The sequence below is a fragment of the Rousettus aegyptiacus genome, unplaced genomic scaffold, assembly GCF_014176215.1.
Source record: "Rousettus aegyptiacus isolate mRouAeg1 unplaced genomic scaffold, mRouAeg1.p scaffold_m13_p_14, whole genome shotgun sequence".
Taxonomy (NCBI): Eukaryota; Metazoa; Chordata; class Mammalia; order Chiroptera; family Pteropodidae; genus Rousettus; species Rousettus aegyptiacus.
The window spans coordinates 7,411,824-7,431,894 of NW_023416289.1; the positions used below are offsets into that span (position 1 = coordinate 7,411,824).

Consider the following 20,071-nt stretch of genomic DNA (forward strand, 5'->3'; position numbering starts at 1 on the left):
TAAGACATATTTTGCTGACTTGATCATTCCCCAGTGGGCTTCGTGCTGGCTTGAGGAGGACTTAAAGTCTGGGGATGCAGCTCCGGGCTGTCCCCTTCCCTCTTCACACCTCTCGAGTGGTCTTCCTGGGACTATATACCACAAGGTTCATCTTCTTCATCTCCCACGTTCACTTTGAGCCTCTTGAACAAGGAATTTATTAAGAACCAGGAATGTGAGAAGACAGAGACATGCCATATGTCCAAGAAAATGTTATAAACTGGTCCCAAAGTGGGATCGATTAGTGCCACGTCCTACCAGGCAATTGTGGATTGCAGCATGTTGGGAAGAATACTGGACCACAGGGGGAGACCAGGATGCCCCAAAATCTCATGACGGTGTGCTCAGATTCAGCGGCAAGTAGGGAAATGCAAATCTGCAACCAAAGACATGCCCCTTTGTATCTGTCAGACCTACAAAAATGCAGTCTGACAATACCAGTGGTTATAAGGCCATGGACAACTGGGCGCCGGAGTCCATGGGTCATGGGAGCGGAAGCCCACGCGGGAGAAATTTGGGAATGCCCAGCAAAGTAGGAGAAGCATGTTCTTCTCAAGCAAGCCAGCAAGCCCATGCCCAGGTACACTCCCTGGAGAAAGTGGGGCACGTGTCACAGAAGGAAAGGTACCTGTGGATATTCGTGGCAGCTGTGCTCGTAATCACGAAAAAGTGGAACCATCTAAATGCCCGTCAACAGGAAAAACTGGGAAATAGTTATACAATAGAACACAAAGAAGAATTAAAATCGTACGTTTCAAAATGCTGAACAATAGCCCCCCACCCCCCCCAAAAAAAAAAGAATTGTAAAAGGCTACAGAGAGAATGATGCCATTTTATATACGGTTTATAAACCTGTAAAACAAGACTACGTAATTTTTATAGACGCATACATATATAGTAAAAGTAGAAAAACATGCGTGGGCATGGTAAACACTTCATGAAATCGGTTCCTGGGTTTGGCGGCGCGTAAGAATGTGAAGTTTACACAGGTGGCTTCTACTCTCGATTGTTTCGTTCCTTTAAAACAGTGAAATAAATGTTAATATTTAACAATGCTGGGAAGTTCCGCATTTTCTATTCTTGCTCGTTTTAGAAATCATTCAGAATTTTAAAAATAATAATAATAATTTAAAGAAAAGAAGAGCAAGCAAGGCAGAGCATGGGGCCAGAGTTCCCACTGGGATTCTAGGCTCAAGCCTGCACATTTCCCCCCTCCCCCCTCCCCCCGCAAGTCCACGGCCTTTGAGGGCGGGGCTTGAATTCAGTGGTTTTCCTATTGGTTCTAGCTACATCACCTCCCCTCCCATGCCCCAGATAAAATCATCACGTGAGAGGGGTGGGGAGTGGGATGCATAAGACAAAACAGATGTCACAAAGAGGAGAAGCCTCATTTAAATAAGGGAAGTTGGGGAGAGACGGGTCGCATTCCTTCTGCAACAATCCCTGTAGACACCTCCAGGAATCCCTGAGGGTTCTGAGCATGCGCGATGTGGAAAGACCGGGTCTAGCCCAATAGGAACCCAGGGGTTACCTAGACTGGGAGGCAATCGAAGGGCTGGGACTAGAGTGAGGCAAGGTAGGCAGCTGGAGCACGAGATTTAGGGAGGCAGTCGCTTCCGGGTCTTCAAATGCCGCCTGCGCTTGTGTGCCCTCACGAAAACATGCTTGCTGTCTCCTTTTCTGATATCTCTGGACACGCTTATCATCCCTACTGGAAAGCGAGCTCCTGAGGCCCAGCCCCAGGTCTGGATCGCTTACCCCATTCGAGGGCTGACCTGAAGCTAGCACAGAACTAGCCCTAAAAATGTTTGCTGAATGACTGATTAAAGGAAGGATGGAGGAAAGGAAGGAAAGAAGGGAAGGAGGGAAGGAGGAAGAATGAAAGGAAGAAAAGAAGGAAAGAGAAGAAGAAGGAAAAGAAGAATGGAGGAAGGGCGTGGGGAGGATGAACGTGCACCTTCTTCGCCCTCTCCAAAGCCCTAATCTGGGCTGCCAGCCAACCTGGACCAGCCACTCACTGCTGGGGGCAATGAGTGTGGGTAATTGTTGGCTTTGGCCTTACTCATTCTTCCTCGGGGCAGTGTGCAAAGCAGAGGGTTTCACTTGCCCGGTGGGTACTGAATTACCGCTGGGGAGCTGGAGTGCCGTGTAATTAACCAGCAGCCTCAAGCCCTGGAGAGTCTGTGAAGCCAGCTGCCTGCACAGGTGATGGGGCGGAGCAAAGTGGCTCCTAACTAGCCTTGGCCTGATTTTCACAGTCCACAGCTCTGGGACCCAGCTCTTGGGAGGCCGTTTACACACTGGCTGTGGGGTTCTTTACCAGGGCTCCATGAGTGGAGTTGGAGGTCAGAAAAAGCAGAATTCTGTGTGTGTGTGTGTGTGTGTGTGTGTGTATTTTGGTTGGGGAACTATCCTGAGAAGGAGCAGCCCCAGCCTCCTTGGTGTGTACAGCTTTCTCAGTCTCTCTGTCTCTGTCTCTCTCACATACACACAGACACACATTGTTACCTTAGCAGATGGAAGAAATCTCTAGGGAAAAAAAAAATAAAACATTTAAAAGACATGATGAACCTTACAGTTTATCAAAATCCACAGAGCCTCTTCTCCTTGATAAGATCTTTAAAAGTCCCTCAGCAGAGCCATCGGAACTCAGATCTAAAGGAGAGGAGCATCTCTATAGCCCAGCAGGGGAGGAGTAAATACTACATGGGGGTGTGGGGGTGCAGCCTTGCTCCTCTCCATCAGTCTGCCACCTCAGTGCCCGACCTGCCAGGGTGTGGGACTCTGTCCGGGTGTTCGCCTCTCGGCAACACGCTTTCCAGGCCAGGCCATGGACAGATGTGTGACAATAAGATGTGTCTTTTATGTTCTTCATGGCTTCCTACTTCTTTGAGCTTTCTACCCGCGTATCTCCTGTCCTGCACTTTCTACTCTTGATCATCTCCCTTATAAAGATGGCAAGCTGATGTTCGGAGAGGTGACGTGCCTTGCCGAAGCGCTGGGGCTGAACTCCAGGCATATCTGAGTCCATATCAAGCTGTCTATAAACCTATCACTTCACTATATCAAAATATAGTGATAACACCTACCATTCCTTAAGCACTTGTGTTTTAAATGCCTGATCTTTTTCACTTTCTCTTAATCCTCGCCACAACTCCATGAGTGGACTCAGTTATCCCCATGGTTGAGATGAACAAATAAAGGAGCTTTCTGAAGTTGTATGGCAAGCAGATGGAGCAGCCAGAATTGGAACCACATGCGAAGGACTGTAGCCCACGATCTTCACTATGTTCTCTCTTGCTAGAGTGTGAAAGGCTGATGAAATATTCACTGTCAATGTGAGTACAGCTAGGTCATGGCTCACACTTTGGATAGCGAAGGGTGATGGGAGGCAGGGACATGCAAATTATACCTGTCAAATACTACTACACTTCTTGACACGTATCGGATGGACAAACATTTCAAAGTCTGAATACAGAAAGTATTGGAAGAAGAGATAGGGAAATGGGGACTCAGAAATTGCTAGAGAAATGTAAATCTGTACAGGATCTTTGGAGAGCAATTGCTCCCCTACAACCTATCCTTTTTCTAGGGATGAGTGAGTCTTGCACACTCATGTAAATGACGTGAACGGGGCCTGGGAGTCACGTCCAGAAGAGGCCCTGAGTGGGGCCTTCTAAAGCCCAGGACCTGGGTTGGGGCCCGGTTCTGCCCATGGCAAAGGCTTTTACAGTCAGGAGAGACAGACGGAGGCCCTGAGCCAGGGCGGCAGCAGCCCCTGTGCTGGAGGGAACAGAAATGCAGATCATAGAATGCACAGGACGGGGACACTGGATTGATACAGCTGCCAACCTGAGCACTGCAAGCGCCAATGGCTCCCTGACCCCTCGGCGTGTGGGCAGGGCGGGGGGCGGGTGCAGCCACCGGTGCCCCTTCTAATGAAAAGCCACGACGTCTGCCGCCGCTCTCCTCTGCCCTCCTTCTGTCTGCTCACCCCAAACCCCAGCCCACAGTGTCTGTCTGGGCCATGTGCAAGGCGTCTGGCCCCAGGCAGAGGTGGGGTCAGCCTACACCTATACCTACGGAGGTATAAATGCGCAGCCTCTGGTGGCTGCTCACTCAGCCTCCCTTCTGCAGTCGTGACAGCACCGGAGTCCCTCAGACACCTGGACCATGGACCCCCGGGAATGCTCCTGCATGTCTGGTGAGTAAGGGTGGCCACCTGGGGCTTTGGGACCTTGCATCAGGTTCCTCCAGGAAGCCTGCAGGACTCTAACTAATGCTTCGCTTCCTGCAGCTAGGAGCCGCCAACAGCGTTTGCCTCAGACTGGAAATTTTGGGAGCAGCCCACACTCTGTCGGCTCCCAGCCTGAGTGACAAGAATTGATAGCCTGGCTCCAGAATGACTGTGGAGGAGCCTAGTGGCAGGCCCCTAGGGGCAGCCAGCAGGGCAGGGGAAGAGCTCCGGCCCAGAACCAGGCAACCCGGTTCTGGTCCCTTGCTGCCATCACTTCTTCTGACACTTCTTGTTTCCAGGCCTCAGTTTCCTCATCTCAAAACTAAGTTACTCCCAGGCTGCTGTGTAAGTGGTAGAATCGTAAAGCACTTACAGACGTCAGGGGAGCCATTAGCAAAGTACGTGGGCTCCTCTGTCGCTGAAACCGTTTAATTCCACAGAAGCATGTTGGCCGGGAGGAGAGGGGATGCCATTCAGAGCCATCCTGGGTTTTATGGCCTTGAGACATGGTATGAAGAAATCTCACGAGCCTCCCTGGTCCTTAACAGGACATGTCTGTACGAAAAACTTGCCAGAGACAGAAGCTTAATTCAAAAGGATAGGCGGGCTGATTTTTTTTTTTTTTTTTTAAGCATAGATGGTTTTTATGATCGGAAACAAGTCGTGGCTGTGGCTCTCGCTTTGGGCTTTGTTTATGTTCTTTGCTCATCCTCCTAGCGATTCAGGGCTTCTACCTTGCCTGATACCTTGAAAAGGTGAGGAAGGTACCAAAGGCTTTGACAGCCACGGGAGGACCTTGGGCTTGGTGGAGTTGGCCTAGTCTAGCGGTTTTCAAACCTGATTGTGCATCGCAATCATCTGAGTTGCTTTTGAAAAATACTGATGCCCTTTCCACACCCAGACCTATGATCAGAGCATCTCACAGCCTGGTGTTGTCAGGAATCCACGTTTTAACGGGGATCCCGGGGGCGCTGCGGCAGCCACCCCAGCTTCTGTGCGCGGACTGTGACTGGGAACCACTGCGTAGCCCTCGCCACTTGGGGCGATGCTGGGCAGCATCTTCGCCCTCTTGTCCAGCCACCGCCCAGGGACAGCCCAGACACCCTGGCATTGTGACAGTCTGCAGCACACCTTGTGGTCCCCGCTCCATCTCAGTCCTCACGTTTATGACTCTGTCCTCCCTTCTAGGAGGAATCTGCATCTGTGGAGACGACTGCAAATGCACAACTTGCAACTGTAAAACATGCCGAAAAAGTGAGTATGGAGGCCAGGGACACCGCCGGGCAGGAGCTGGGCAGGCCTGTTCCCTCCATTCTCAACCCTCCAGCCATGGCGGGATGGAGGGGATCTGGATGCCTTTTTCCCATGTGGGAGAGATCTAAAAGGAAAGCTGGGCTCCCCAGGGCTGCTGCCTACCTGGGGATAAGAGCATCCACAGTGTTTCAGGGGTCTGCAGTGGGGTAGGACTGAGGAATGGTTCCGGCCTGCCCAGTGGTGAAGGAGAGAGAGCGCTGGCCTACGGCCATGAGCCTGGATTTTGGTTTCTGATCTGCCACTGCCCATCAACCTCGGGCAAACCCCTTCCCCTCTCTGAGCCTCGGTGAACTCAGCATGACCTCTGACTGAGCTCCTTTCCGTCTCTAACATCCCACCACTTCCTGTCCTGGGTTTTTTTGTGACTGTGGATGTAAGCCTGGGGCAGGTTCCTTTTTTTTTTTTCCTATTTCCTCTAAGTGGTGGGAGCGAAATCAGTAAGATGACGGCGGTGACGCAAAGCTGATCTGTTCATCTTCTGACCCTCGCAGGCTGCTGCTCCTGCTGCCCGCCGGGCTGTGCCAAGTGCGCCCGGGGCTGCATCTGCAAAGGGGGCTCAAACAAGTGCAGCTGCTGCCAGTGAGACACGTCCATTGTGCCGAGGAGGGGGAGCCTGGGAAGCGTCTGTACAGAGCGTTGGTTGAGAAGTTGGAATGATTGTGCTTTTTATATAGATGTTAGTGACCTTCGTGTAAAGTGCTTGGAGCAATAAAGTTTTGACTCGTGCTTGTCTGGTGGTCAGAGCACTGTTTTACCCTAGCCCAGAAGGACCAAGAAGGGCTGACTCTGTTGCAGATACGGTCACTGCCCGTATCCTTTCTACCCTGTTCGTCACAGGGTCCCGCGACCCTGCCTGAGGACTTTCTCCTGCTGCTTGAGCTTTCTTGAGGCAAGCACAGGGCAGGCTGGGAGGACAGGGAATCAAGGCCATGGGGAAAGTCCTTAAGCAATGACAAATACAAACTGGTGGGTAAATAATCCCAGAATTTTTACCCTAACAGTGGAACGAATCTGAGACATGTTCCACGCTGCCCCCCAGAAGTCCCCAACAACACTGAGCCCCAGCAGCCCACTGCCATAACCCGCTCGTTAGCACACCCCTTACTGGCTTCCCTCCTTCTCTGCTTCGCTTCTCCATTCTCCTACCAGTACTTCCTGGGGACCCCACCCAGAGAAACTGCTGGTACAGTGTCTGCTTCAGGGGTAACCCAATCTCTGCCAGGCTCTCTTGGCAAAGCGTTGGCCCAGAATGCTTCCTTGTCTTAATGATGCTCCTTTAAGGGATGTTAGCATTGAATCAGCCATGAACAGCTCGGAGGTCTGTGCGGATCTAAAGAAACTCTTCAGGGCCAAGACACTGCAGGCGTTAGCTACCCTGGTTTGGCTATTTAGGCCAACCTTTAGGATGGGGTTTTGGGCGGACATGGACCAGGAGAAATGGGTGCCACTCGTTGAAGTTTTTGCATTTCACAGAAGTCAATGTAAAGAGAAACTGAGGTCTTTGTCATCCCCCACCCCGCCCAGCACAATGGGAAGGGCTGCGACCCACTGTGCTGAGCATTTTACACACACACACACACACACACACACACACACACACACACACTGTCATTTAATCCCTATGATAGCCCCGCAGAAGGGTGGGTTGTCTGGAGGAGTTCTTGATTTTCAAAGATTAGTTATTGTTAAGTAGATCCACTTACCTAATGTACAAATAGAACAGTGGAAACAGATGGAGAAAATTAGGTGGTCTTAGTGGCCTCCTTCAGTATTTCTTCGGCCCTGGGCTGACCACTTTTGGCTTTCTTGAAACAGGGGGAAAACAAACCCCTATTTTTGGGTAAGCCACTCTGCGGCTGAAAGCAATCTGATATATTGTGTAACTGTGATGATGTCTTCCATGCTCTGTCTGTAGATTATGACATTCGAAATTCAAAAAAAAAAACAAAAACAAACAATTTTTACAATAATATAAATACTATTTACTGGAGAACTAAGTTTGAATGGATCCACAAAAAAATGATATGTAACTTCCATATCACTGAAATCGAGATACTTGAAGGAGAGAAACTTGAAGGAGGGTAAGGATATTCTTCAGAGACCTGCTCAGAATCAGAACACGTTTGAGTTTGCTTAATATCTGGACTATCGCTTTCTTTCAGGGTTTTTGTTTTTACCTGATATTTCTAATTGCCTTTCCCCCTTGCTATTTGTTAAATGATCTAATATTCATGTCTTCTTTCCTGATCTTTTGTACAACTGTCATCCTGGAAATCTCTTTCCATTGCTCTCCTGGGTTAGATCCGTTGCTTCCTGGACCCCCCCCATCCTCTGTCCTGACTTCCTTTTCATCTTGCTGGAGTATATTCTCAAGCAATTTTTTTACAATAGGGAGGAATTAGTGGGAAATTTCGGAGTCCCTAAGTGTCAGAAAACACGTTTATTTTTCTCTTATGCCCGGTAGACAGTTCGGCTGGATATTAAATTTCAAGTTCAATATCATTTTCTCTTAACACTTTTGAAGGCATCACCGCATCGTGTTACCATATTCAGTGTTACTACTACGAACACTAACATGACCGACCCTTTATTTCTCATCGGAAGCTTTTGAGAAATTTCTCAGTCTTTTTGCCATCACTTTACAGATGTTTCAAAAATGTATCAATCACATTTTAACATATAAAAACTTCTCTGAATTGTTTTTATCATAATATTCTGTTTTTATTTTTTGAATGGAGTAATCGTCTAAATCTAATGAGTTAAAGGTTTTTATTTGTATTTTCATTGTTAAGTTTTCTCGTTCTTGAACTATTACTACTTCTTTGAGCTGAAAGTAGGCTCTGTGGGTGGAAGTAGGGCTTGTTGACTGGAAGACTTGTGTTTAGTATGCCCAGGCGAGGAACTGGCCCATGAAGGGCCCTCCTCTGACCCTGCCCTGGGAGCCCTGGACCTTCCTCGACTGGTTATTCCATTTCTTTGGAGAATATCTTGCAATCTTGCAATCTCAGCCTAGGAGGAAATGATGGAGCTATGCAAGTAGCAGTGGAGGAGGCAGAATTGATGATCGCGTGGCAGCTCTACGGCCAGGTCTTCCATTAGTCACCATCCTGATTTCTGCAGCTCCTTCAAATCCTTCCCTACAGACTTCTCTCTACTTCTTGATCTGAGCTGTGGTTTTCTCCACTCTCATTTACCCGTAAATGTGATTTGACTCATTCTGGTGTTCCAGAAAAATGTCGAATTCTTGATCCATCGATGTACTGTTCACATTGTTATATAAAACTTCTCAGGGCTGAGAGACCTAAGAAGGAGGCTGACAGCTTCATCGCTATATTAAGAGTTTCTTAAGGGGACTTATATATATAAATACATGGCTCATGGTGGGGGCAGCAAGAGGAGGTCGATATCCTTTGCACCGCATGGCAGGTGCTACAGGATTATATACGACAAGACAGGATGGATAAGAGTACCAGGGCGTTACCCGCCCCAGATGAGGAAGGACAGTCTTACATGCCTTCCCGGGGAAGGGCCTGTTGCAGGAACCAGCGCACGCGAGGCATTGGGGGGAGGTCAGTGGGACAGTCTCTGGGGGGATTTACGGAAGCAATCTCTGTTCTGCCCCAGATCTGACTGGGTCTAACGCAAGTGTCTGGCAGTAGTCACATCATAAGGTGGTCCATACACACACCAATTCTCAGCTCTTTTATTAGTTTTTCTTTTTCTCTCCTTGTCTTTTTTTTTTTTTTTTTTTTTTTTTGCTAGATTTTTCAGGAAAAAGGAGAGATAAATGCATGTTCTCAGCCTACCCTCTTGAGCCAAAGTCTGGGCTATGTTTTTTTATTGGTACTATTTTTAATCTTCACAACAATCCTGCAGGATAGAGATTACTATCTCCCTTCTGCAGGCAAGGAAACTGAGACTCAGAGAAGACCTAAACTAGGCAGGGCTAGTTGGGAGAGAAGCTTGAAGATCGCAAGGGAAGATGAGCTGGGGGAAAACCGGAAGTGAAAAGTGAGCAAACTAGTGACACACACAACCGGTCACATACAATCGTGAATGGGGTAAAACTTAAGCGATGCAAGGAAACGCCACGGAAACAGGTTTTAGGTCAAGAAAAAGAAGAGCGTTCAGCAGGAAAGTTCCGTGTCAGGAGGCCGACACTTCATGGATTGTGTACCTGCGTTGCCTAAGGGACAATGGGGCCCTCTGAGAGGCTGTTACAGACCCGCGCCTGCTCAGGACGTACTTCAACTTTGGATGGAGACCAGAGTGCTTCGTGGACAAGAAATGGAGCCCAGATCACTGGACGGGGAAGGAAGTTCCTCACGTGGACTGCAGAGGGCGCTCCAGGCCCAGAAGCGGCTGCAATAGACTTACTGAGGTCCCAGAAATTGCGCTTAGGGTTGTGGGTGCTGCTCCCGCCTCAGTCTGGCTGGGTTTGGGGCCCACACATCCCAGAAAGAGTCTAGAACCGTCAGACACGGTGCTGGGAGGATAAATCAGGACAAGCTTTCCAAGGGCTCATTAGGCCATAGGTGTAAAAGGCCTTAACAACGGGTAAACCACCCAGATTCACAGGGCATAAGGCTTTTAAAATTTCACAATATACATTGATGAACTAAAAAAAGGTTCTTTCCATTTGACACAGTAGTTTCACTTCTAATCTAAGGAATTCACCACAAATTCGGGGGTGGTGGGGGAGATTGTAGGGGGAGCCTCATTCATTCACAGGAAGGTCCGTTGCATTGCCATTTACTGGAAATAACATCAAGTCTAAATCTATGAAATTGAGTAAGCTTTGGTCCATGCATATAATAGGATATGACACAGCCATTAGAAATGCAAAAAAACACAGGAAATGATTATGGTAAAATCTTAAACAAATATCAAAATGAAATATACTAAAATGTTGACAGTGGTTGTGTTCAAATCATAATTTACCGAAATAACATTTATTAAAATAAATATTGTTTGAAAGGGAAAAAATGCATACGTTGAGGCAAACATTCTACTTTCAAGAATGTTATATTCTAAGGAAAAAACTGTGACTGTTAAACACATAAAAGCTACTAAGATGTGTATCACAACATGGATTATAATAGTGAGGATTTGGGAACAACAAAATGTCTCAAAGCAAGGGACTTGTTAAATAAATTGTAGAATGAATCTACTAAAATAAAATTGTACAAATGAAACTAATTTCAGGGACAGATGTTTATAATCTACTGATAAATACTGAGAGAAGTCATTTATAAATCAGTGTGTACTTAAGGCTTTTATTTTTATTATTAAAAGGATTATATATGTACTTAAAAATTTTTCTACAATAAACAAAGAATGAAGAAGAGGTGGAAGGGAGCTAGGGCCAGGTGTTTCTGAATCTCAGGCCCCCATGACCTGAATTGCCCGATTTACCTTTGAAGACAAGGAGAGAATGGAATACTTGAAATTGAAACTGTCTTGGAAAATTTGGGCCATGTGACTACAATAGACATTGGCTGGATGGCAGCTTCCTCCTCCTTCATGCCTGGCCTCACTGTCCACCTTCCCTGGCAAGTGCTCTCACTTGCTTTCTTACATTCCAGCCCTCAAACGCTTTTGTGAAGGAGAGAGGGCCAGCCCTGTCTACCCACATTCGACAGAGGATAAACCAGGGGTACAAAGATTCACGCTGGTGATAAGGCAGGGGGATTGGAAAGCAGGTTTTCTGATTCTCCTGGTTCTCTTCCCCTACGTGTGTGAGTTGCTAAAAATCATCATGGAAAAAGCAGGGTTTCTCAACCTCAGCATACCTTAGAAATGCCCCCCTTTCAGACCCCTCCTCTAGAGCATGACCACTCTGGAGAGAGCATCGCACCTTACAATTTTGTAACCCGATCTGCACTTTACTTTCTCCCACCGGCCTGTAATCTTCCTTAAATTCCCTCCTTAATCTCAAATGCGTAAACGAAACTGCAAACTGTTATTTTCTGAAGCATTTACCTCAATCTGTTGAGATCTTGCTTCTGGGAGTAGTCTCTCTTTTGGCTCAAACAAATTTTTGTAAAAATTCTCTACAGGTTTGGACCTTTCTTAAGTCATAACACTTTTGACATTTGGGGCAGATAATCCTTCGCTTTGGGAAGCTATCCTGTGCATTGCACAATGTTTAACAGCATCTTTAAGTGCCAGAGGCATCGACCCCCACCCCCACCCCCAAGTTGTGACAACGGAAATGTTTCCAGACAAATCTCCCCAAAGGGACGAAATCGCCCAGAGTTGAGAAGCACTGAAGTAAGGTGAGATGTGACAGAGAACTTTGATCTAAGTCAAGCTGCCCCAAGGTCATTCCTAAAGGAGATGCTGCCCCCCCTGGCCCTGGGGGCGAGGGTTGGGGGGGGGTAATAAGGAAGAGAGAGAGGGGAGACTGGCTTATGTAAAAAAGCAGTTCTTCCACTCTATACATTCTCTTACTATGTGTTGATTTTTTATTAAATGGCTCTGTCTCCTGTGCAAATCACTGAGCCTCAGTTTCCTCATCCACAAAATGGGTTAACACTGCCTCCCATAAGGGTTTTGGGAAGGAGTCAATGAGATAATATAAGGAGTGTTTAGCTCTAGATGGTGTTCAGTATGGTGCCTCGAGCATAGTAAGCATCTCACACACAGTAGACCTTATCCATACTAGCCACTGTGCTGGCTGGGAAAATTGTTGCTTGGCTATCGCCATGGGAACATAGGCTATTACCTATGGAAACATAAAACATCCTAACAATAAGCTTTCTGCTTCTGTACCTCTGCTTGCACATCCGACCTGTGGGTTGACAGGTAATGAATAGAAGAAAAATAGACTTTTGTGTTCAGACAGAATGAAGAATGGGGTTTAGGACTTAAAAACTCTACCTCTACATTTCAGAGCTGCTTAATGTGGACTCTGTGTACCCCTGGCAGACCCAGCTGGCTGAATAAAGAGTGTGTTTCCTATAACTCACTGATTTCTGGGGGTCCGTGTATCTATTGGGGGTTGACGGCTACAACAGCACCAGCAGTCATCCAGTGCACCCAACTGGAGAGAAATTTCCTTGAGTTTGCAGAACTACAGGAAGAGCTGGAACTAGAAATCATGGGCTCCTCGACCAGTGTTCCTTCTCCAATTTGGCTGCCTTTGTGGACAGAATTGTTCATTCAATATTCATTCTACAAGTAAATCCGGATCTCTCCAGGAAATGACTTTATTTGCAGATAAGCATATTTGCACACTTAGTCCACTACTGTACCCAAGCTTCTAAATTCCCTTTGAGAGCATTGCAGCAATCTTAATTGTATACTAGACCGATTTCCACCAGCGTGGAACTGGCTTGACCCCTTACTTTTTTCTGAGACCATCTGGGAATTTTCCGTCCATCCTTTGGCATGACCCTGAGTCATCTCTGACCCTCAGCCTACCTGGTCCCACCTTCTGGCCTTCTCTAAATGAAAATAAAAAAGTGTCCATGAACTCCCTTCTTCCAGAAAGCACTGGGGTTGAGTGCAGTGCTCAGGGCGAGGGCTGATGGCCATGACTCAGCTGGTCCAAGCTGTCGCCTGCATCCTGTCAGTCCGAGGCAGCTGCAGTTCAGGAGGAACGCAGCTGAGCCCGGCAGTGGAGCTGGGGGACAGGTAGGAGCTGGACATTTTCTGCACAGTCCTCACCTGACTTCCCCAGACTCAGACTCACTTGTAAATGGTAAGAGCCAAAATGGTCAGGGCCCTGCTCTGACAGCTTTCCAAGTGCCATGCCATTTAAGTTTCTGGCAAACCTATAAGGTAGGAACTACTATTATTCCCATTTAGGATTAATAAACAGGAAACTTCAACCCAAGGCACAGAAATATTAAGCGAGTTGCCAACAACTCGCCACATTAACTAGTATGTGGCAGAGTCAGTCTGTGAACCCAGCCAACTTGACTTGGGAGCCATTCATTCATTTTGTCAGTCAGTCATTCAATAAACGGGTCCTGAATGTCTCCCGTGTCCAGGACACTGTTCTAGGTGCTTCAGATGTGTCCGTGAACGGAAGGAATGATTCCTTATAAAATCGTGGTGCTTAAACTCTAACAGGAAACACAGCATATAAGCCTCACGAATAAGTAAACTATTTCGTTTGTCAGAAGACGTTAAACGTTATGAGAAAAAAGAGAGCTAGAACAAGGTATGGGGGGGGGTCAGGGGTCCTGGGAATTTGAGGTGTGTCACAGTTGTACATAGGTGATCATGGAGGGCTTCACAGAGACAGATTTGAGCAAAGACTTAGAAGCAAAGGAAGAAGGGAATGAGCTATATGGATATTGGGGAGGAGAATCACAGGCAGAGGGAACATAGACAAAATAATTTTTAGGTCGTGAGAATTAATGAGAGGTCGGAGAGGAATGACGGTGGGGATGAGGGGGACCCTCTGGAGCAATACACCTATGTGGAAGGCTCTTCAGAAGTCATGGAAGCTGAGAACTGAAGGGTGAGGGGCCCCCGCCGCCTGCAGAATGGGGGGAGGTATCGCAGAAGGATGTTGTGGTTTTCAGACCCCTCGAAATCGTGGTGTAGAAGGTGTATTAGTCAGGGCTCTCCAGAAAAATAAAACCGTTATATAAAGAGATCTTGATATGAGATGTATGTGACATGCATAATAAGCATCTCTATTATGTATTTATTATGGAGTCTGAGGAGTCTCACAATCTGCCATCCGCAAGCTGGAGAACTGTTTGGAAAACAGGTGGTGTAATTCGGTCGGAGTTTTGAAACCTAAGAAGCAGAGGCCCAGTGTCTGCAAGCAGATGAATGTCTCAGCTCAGGCAGAGGGCAAATCCCCCCTCCCTCCTTTTGTTCTGTTCAGGCCCTCAAACAGATGGAACGAGGCCCCCCCCCTTCCCCCCCCCCCCACACACACACTGGGAAGGGCAATCTTTACTCAGCCCAGCAAATCCAGATGCTAATCTCCCCTGGAAACATCTTCACAGACCCACTCAGAAGTCACGTTTTACCGGCTATCTGGGCATCCCTTAGCCCAGACAAGTTGACACATAACATTACCCACCACGGTGGGCCTGGGGGAGGTTGCTCTCCCAGCTCTGAAGCCTCAAGCTCAAAGCTGTTTTCAGCTGAGCACAGGGCGACCCGCGAGCACCAGCGCGGGCAGAGTCCCCCCCTGCGCACGGGGTGGCTGCGTGCAGGGCGGGGAGTCGGGGAGCAGGGAGGAGGAGGGGAGGGACCGCTGCCGCATGCGCGCCTCCGCCGGGCCCGTGCGCCCAGATGGAGAGAGGGGGCGCCTTGCGCCCGGCGGGCTGTGCGCGCGCTCCCCGCCTGGGGCTATAAAAGCCTCGCCACCTGCTGCCGCTAGGGCGTCCAGTCGCCGGGAGAAGCCAATTCGCCAAGTCACCTCCTCCAGCCGCATCACCGCTGACATGGACCCTGAGACCTGCACCTGCCCTACTGGTGAGCTCCTGCCCCATCCTGCGGCACAGCGCGCCCCCTTACTTACAAAGAACGCCATGCCCGACATCTTTGCTCAAGGACATTTGGGGGAAGGGATCCCTATTTCTCATTTTGAACCTCGTGAAGGGTGGGCATGGCTATACCCCAAAGAACAGAGACTGGCACCCCACCTCCTCCCTTTCGGCCTTGCCCCACCCAGAGTTTCCACCCAAGATCTCTTCCTGTGGCATCTCCCTCTCTAGGTGGTTCCTGCACCTGCGCTGACTCCTGCAAGTGCGAGGGATGCAAATGCACCTCCTGCAAGAAGCGTGAGTGTGGGGACCCCCTCTGACCCCTGCCCCTCTGCTCCCCCAGTCTGTCCACTGCAATATGGAGAGACCCGAGGCCCCTATTAAGACGCATCTGACTCTGGGACCCAACCACTTGCGGGGGCCTTAACACGCGATCGCCCTGCTCCCCCGACCCCCGCCCCCGTGATGACCCTGCAGCAAGATGTTTTGTAAATTCCCAGATGATTCAAATGGGCAACTGGGACCAATAACTGTTTCCCTGGTCCAATCCTGCCCCCCCCCCAAAACCTCCAGTGCTTGGGAAAGCCGTTAGAGAGCCTGGGGGTTAGGTCTGGAGTCCGGGTCCCTTGGCCCCTCAGGCCTTCCTGGGTCTCTGCAGAAGCAGTGCAATATACACGGGGAGAAGGAGGTGGGAGGAAGGCTCCCTATCTCCATGGTGTGTGAGAAGAGGCATGGATGCCCCCCATGGATCCCCACGACCGCCTCCCCCCCATACCTGTGCCATCTCCGTACCTTCAAGTTTATTCCTCAAGATTCTTTTCAAGGTCATTTACCCTGTGGTACTTTCTCCTTAAGGCCCAGCACTCCCCTAGCCTGGGCATGACCTACCATCCTGGGGACTCCCCTGCACTCATCTGAGGGGCTGTGGCTAGTCACCGGGTACCCCTCTCCTGAGGCAGCCCAGCATGCAGCAGCCATAGATGCTGAGTCAAACCCGGTGTGAGACTAGGAATGAGCAGCCCCCAGCACTCCTCCTGTGTCCCCCTTGCCTTTTGATGGGGACAGGGATGGGGGGAGGTCCTCGGACTGGGTGCACCTGATTTTATCTGCAGGTTGCTGCTCCTGCTGCCCTGCAGAGTGTGAGAAATGCTCCAAGGATTGTGTGTGCAAAGGTGGAGAGGGGGCAGAGGCAGAGGCGGAGAAGTGCAACTGCTCCCACTGAGATGAGGACGTGCCCTAGGTGTGAACAGTGTGTAAATAGTACCAGGCGGCCCAGGGCCACCTCTCCGTGCGGGGGGGCTCAGCTGTGTATCCCCTTCCTCTGCTAGCTGCTGGCAAGTGACAATAAAAAATCCTGTGACTAGCATAAACCAAGGACTGGTCTCTTCTTAAACGGAAGGATGGGAGGGTCAGGGGTCCCTAATCTGAGGGAACTGCTCAGTTAAAAAGTGAAATCCTGAGATTTGGCTACTGTTCTACTTGGGGCTGGGATGGAGGCTGGAGAATGTCCTTCTCACCTTCAGATGGCCCTCAACCCTTCTGCTAAGTCAAGTTCAACTCTGGGGAAAGAGAGGAGACCAGATCCAGACAGTTTGACTTTTTCTCCCTCCTCTCAACCTTGCTTCATCTGTACGATGGGGTTGGGGGAAGGTAAAACCAGCCCCCAACCCCAAAGGCCTGTATTCCTGGAATTTTCTAGTTGCCCCTACAAAGTCGCCTGTTTTCAGAATTATCAGCAGAGTTCGGGAGGCCCCAGGAGACACTGTCTTTGGGAGACTGCCAGCGGTGTTTCCACGGTCGCCACCCCTGAGTAGCCTGTGTCCCCAAAACAGATCGCTCCTTTTCACATCTTCTCAGTTGGCAATTCGCCTCTAGCTCCTTCTTTCTTCAAGGGGAAGCAGGTAATAAGAGCTTTTATCTGGGTGGTTGCGGTCCCGTCCTTGATGAAAGAGAACACCCAGATCTACCTGGTTGGCCGAGAAGGGAGAAATAGAATCCTGGGAGAGAAACGTTCCCCAGTAGGAAGACACTGTGCTGTGAATACATCAGGATTTTCCTCCAAGTTAGTTTTTCTGGACAATCTATTTAAAAGCTCACAAAGACTTTTTTTTTTTTTTTTTAAGCCTAATAGGCTGAGTTTAGAAAACCGGTGCAAGAAAGCCAAGGCCACTTTGTAAAGGAACAAAAAGGACTTGCTGGCACTGCCTGTTCTCGATCAGTTATACAGAGAGTCCAAACACAGATCCCTGTGTGGCTGGGAGCAGGACATGATCCAATCAGTGGCCGAAGGATTCACTAGTCAGAAGTGATGACACAATTGGCCACCCCTTTGCATATCGTATAAAAAACAATTTTCAATCGACTTAAACAGCCAAGAGCAAATTCAAAACCACAAAAAGAATTTGGAAGAGGAAGATAGAGTGTTTATTGCTTTGGGGTAGAGACGATTCTTTTAAAAGACACGTGAAAGAAAAGATTGGTGAATTTGAACTACCTGGTGCTAAGTCCTCCTGAGTGCACTATTTGACTTGATCCTTAAAACTCTGGAAGAATGGTATTTTATAAATGGGGCAATAGGGCTTAGGGTAATTTACATGAAGTCTGTTAAAAAAAAATAAACTGAGGCATATTAAATTCTTAAGAGTTTCTGTAAGCAAAAACGAATTGGAATTGGGCAGCATCCAATGTTGCCGAAAGGCTCTCCAAGGAGCTGCACAAAATGAAAGACTTATAGACAGGAGAGAGCAAGAACAAGCATGTTAGAACAGGCAAAAACAAAACAAAACAAAACAAAATGGGTTGTTTATTGCGGTTACTTTCCCTTAGCGGGTAGCAGGGATCGATCAGGCAGATTCCCTACCTACTAAGGATCAGGAGATTCCTGAACGGTCTGGTTTAAGATTCCATTTTGGGGAGAGCCAAACCTGTACTAAAGTCTCTGAGGTTGTTGGGCCTAACATAAGCGACCCCATTTGGGGCCTACTGTCTTGTTTTTAACAGATCACACAGCTAGAATGTGGCAGAACCAGGATATGAACCCAGGCTGTCTGACTGAAGTCTAGGCCTTCAACATGACCATACCTGTTTTCTCCATTCTGGCTTGCCTCGTGTAAAAGCGTCAACACAAAGCTAAATCACCTCACATCCATTAGAATGGTGTCTTCGTCTGGTAGGGCTGCTACAACAAAATACCACGGGCTGTGGAGCTTATAAACAACAGAAACTGTTTCTTACGGTGCTAAAGGCTAGAAGTCTGAGATTAGGATGCCGGCGTGGTTAGGTGAAGGCCCTCTTCTGGGTCAAAGACTTCTCACTGTATCCTCGCATGGTGGAAGAGACTAGGGCATTCTGTGGGGTCTCTTTTATTAGAGCACTAATAATCCCATCTGTTGGAGCTCCACCCTCAGGACCTAAGCATTTCCCAAGGGCCCCAGGAGACAGAAACATTCAGACCATATAACAAATGACTGCTATCGAAACAAAACAAAAACCAGAGGATAGCAAGTGTATTTTTGTTCATTATTGGGTTTTAAGAGTTCTTTATATATTCTAGATACCGGTCCTTCATTATCAGATCTATGCTTTGTAAATAGTTTTTCCAAGTCTGTGCCTTGCCTTCTCATTTTCTTTATATATGATAATATAACAATTTTTATCTAAGTTTAGTTTTATAATTACATCTTCTAGATGCTCCCCTTGTTTTCTTCTAGATGTTCTTTAATTTAAATCTGTGATCCATTCTGAGTTCATCTTATGGAGGGTATGAGATAAATATCTACTTTATTTCTTCCCTTCTTTTCTGCCTTTTCTTTTTCTTTTTTTTGGCACCTTTGTCAAAAATCTATTGACCATACATGTGCTGATTTCCTTCTAGACGTTCACTCTGTTCCATCGATCTATATGCCTATCCTTGGATCAATACCACACGGTCTGGATTACTCTGACTTTATTATACATGTTTACTTTGGTTAGTGTACGTCCTCCAACTTTGTTCTTTCTCTGGTGGGATTCTTTCTTGTTTTCCATCACTCAGCCTTGTAATGAGCAGTCTTTTCCATTTTCCCTTGGGATTTTGAGCAGGCCCAGGAGACCTACACCTTCACCGAGTCTGCCATCTTGGTTTGGTCCTCCACACTGCTGCATCACAAAAAATATTTATGGATGCTGGACTCTGAGGACAGATGAAAAGAAATGGTCACTGTCCTTCAAAAAGCACATGGATTTGTAGGGAGGATGAAAGAATTGCGAGAACACCTAGATGCTTTAGAGCTGGAAGAAACTGACAGACCACGGCACCCCAGCTCTCCTCATCTTAGAGGTGGGGAGACTGAGGCCCAGGGAGGGAGGGGAGGCACAAACAAAAGCTCTGGTGGCTTTAAGAAGGAAGAAACTCCATCAGGTTGGGGATCAGAGAAGACTCCCTGGAGTAGGAGGCATTTAACCCCTTTCTCATTTGCCCCCAGAATGCTGACCGGAGGCGCTTACGGCTGCGGCATTTATCCAGAGATAACTCGTGGATTATAGTCCTAACCTTACCCTCAAAGTTTGCCGTGATATGTCTTGCCTTTTTATTATTTTCGCATCGCCCTAGTATATTGATACTCTCTGGAAACAAATGACATCATTCTATTTATAGCATTCAGTTTTCCCCCGTCCATAGCATTCTGTTTTTAGCACAGGTAGGTACATTTACAAAATTAATTAATTACAAAATTAATGTCAAATCCTAGAAAATGTAGCATTCCTATCCCGATGTTAAATTAACGCTGGCGGGAGGGGGGAGGTACGTGAGGCAAGAGAGGTCAAATAAGTGGTGATAGAAAGAAATCTAACTGTGAGAGGTGAGCACACAGTGTAAATATATATATGCCTTACTGTTACAGTGTACGGCTGAAACCTACTGGATTTCGTTAACCAATGTCACTATAAAAAAGAAATTAATTAATAAAAAAATAAGTTAACGCTGGCATAGAGCCGCACTTTTTCCATTGTTATTTATTTATTTATTTAGCATTTATATTTA

General features: G+C 47.7%; 2 protein-coding genes across 3 annotated transcripts; both read left to right on the forward strand.

Annotated features, from left to right (window-relative positions):
• The first annotated feature begins 2,016 nt into the window (after nucleotides 1-2,016).
• Nucleotides 2,017-6,316, forward strand: MT4 (metallothionein 4). The gene is made up of 4 exons (XM_036231165.1): nucleotides 2,017-3,377; nucleotides 4,177-4,243; nucleotides 5,465-5,530; nucleotides 6,082-6,316. Exons 2-4 carry the CDS (start codon nucleotides 4,213-4,215, stop codon nucleotides 6,171-6,173), a joined length of 189 nt encoding a protein of 62 aa, XP_036087058.1. The 5' UTR covers nucleotides 2,017-3,377; nucleotides 4,177-4,212; the 3' UTR covers nucleotides 6,174-6,316.
• Nucleotides 6,317-14,254: 7,938 nt separating this feature from the next.
• On the forward strand, nucleotides 14,255-16,418 carry MT3 (metallothionein 3). Of its 2 annotated transcripts, XM_036231294.1 has the most exons (4): nucleotides 14,255-14,318; nucleotides 14,943-15,037; nucleotides 15,280-15,345; nucleotides 16,161-16,418. In XM_036231294.1, exons 2-4 carry the CDS (start codon nucleotides 15,007-15,009, stop codon nucleotides 16,268-16,270), a joined length of 207 nt encoding a protein of 68 aa, XP_036087187.1. In that variant the 5' UTR covers nucleotides 14,255-14,318; nucleotides 14,943-15,006; the 3' UTR covers nucleotides 16,271-16,418. The 2 variants fall into 2 exon arrangements, with proteins under 2 accessions (XP_036087187.1, XP_015979593.1); XM_016124107.2 differs by lacking the exon at nucleotides 14,255-14,318 and having other exon boundaries at nucleotides 14,878-15,037.
• The last annotated feature ends 3,653 nt before the right edge of the window (nucleotides 16,419-20,071 follow it).

Excerpts from the sequence above, each read along its gene's own strand:
- MT4 (XM_036231165.1), top strand. The coding sequence starts at position 4,213 with ATGGACCCCCGGGAATGCTCCTGCATGTCTG. Across the intron at positions 4,244-5,464 it reads GGAATGCTCCTGCATGTCTG|GAGGAATCTGCATCTGTGGA; the intron begins GTGAGTAAGGGT and ends CCTCCCTTCTAG. Across the intron at positions 5,531-6,081 it reads CTGTAAAACATGCCGAAAAA|GCTGCTGCTCCTGCTGCCCG; the intron begins GTGAGTATGGAG and ends TGACCCTCGCAG.
- MT3 (XM_036231294.1), top strand. The coding sequence starts at position 15,007 with ATGGACCCTGAGACCTGCACCTGCCCTACTG. Across the intron at positions 15,038-15,279 it reads GACCTGCACCTGCCCTACTG|GTGGTTCCTGCACCTGCGCT; the intron begins GTGAGCTCCTGC and ends CTCCCTCTCTAG. Across the intron at positions 15,346-16,160 it reads ATGCACCTCCTGCAAGAAGC|GTTGCTGCTCCTGCTGCCCT; the intron begins GTGAGTGTGGGG and ends TTTTATCTGCAG.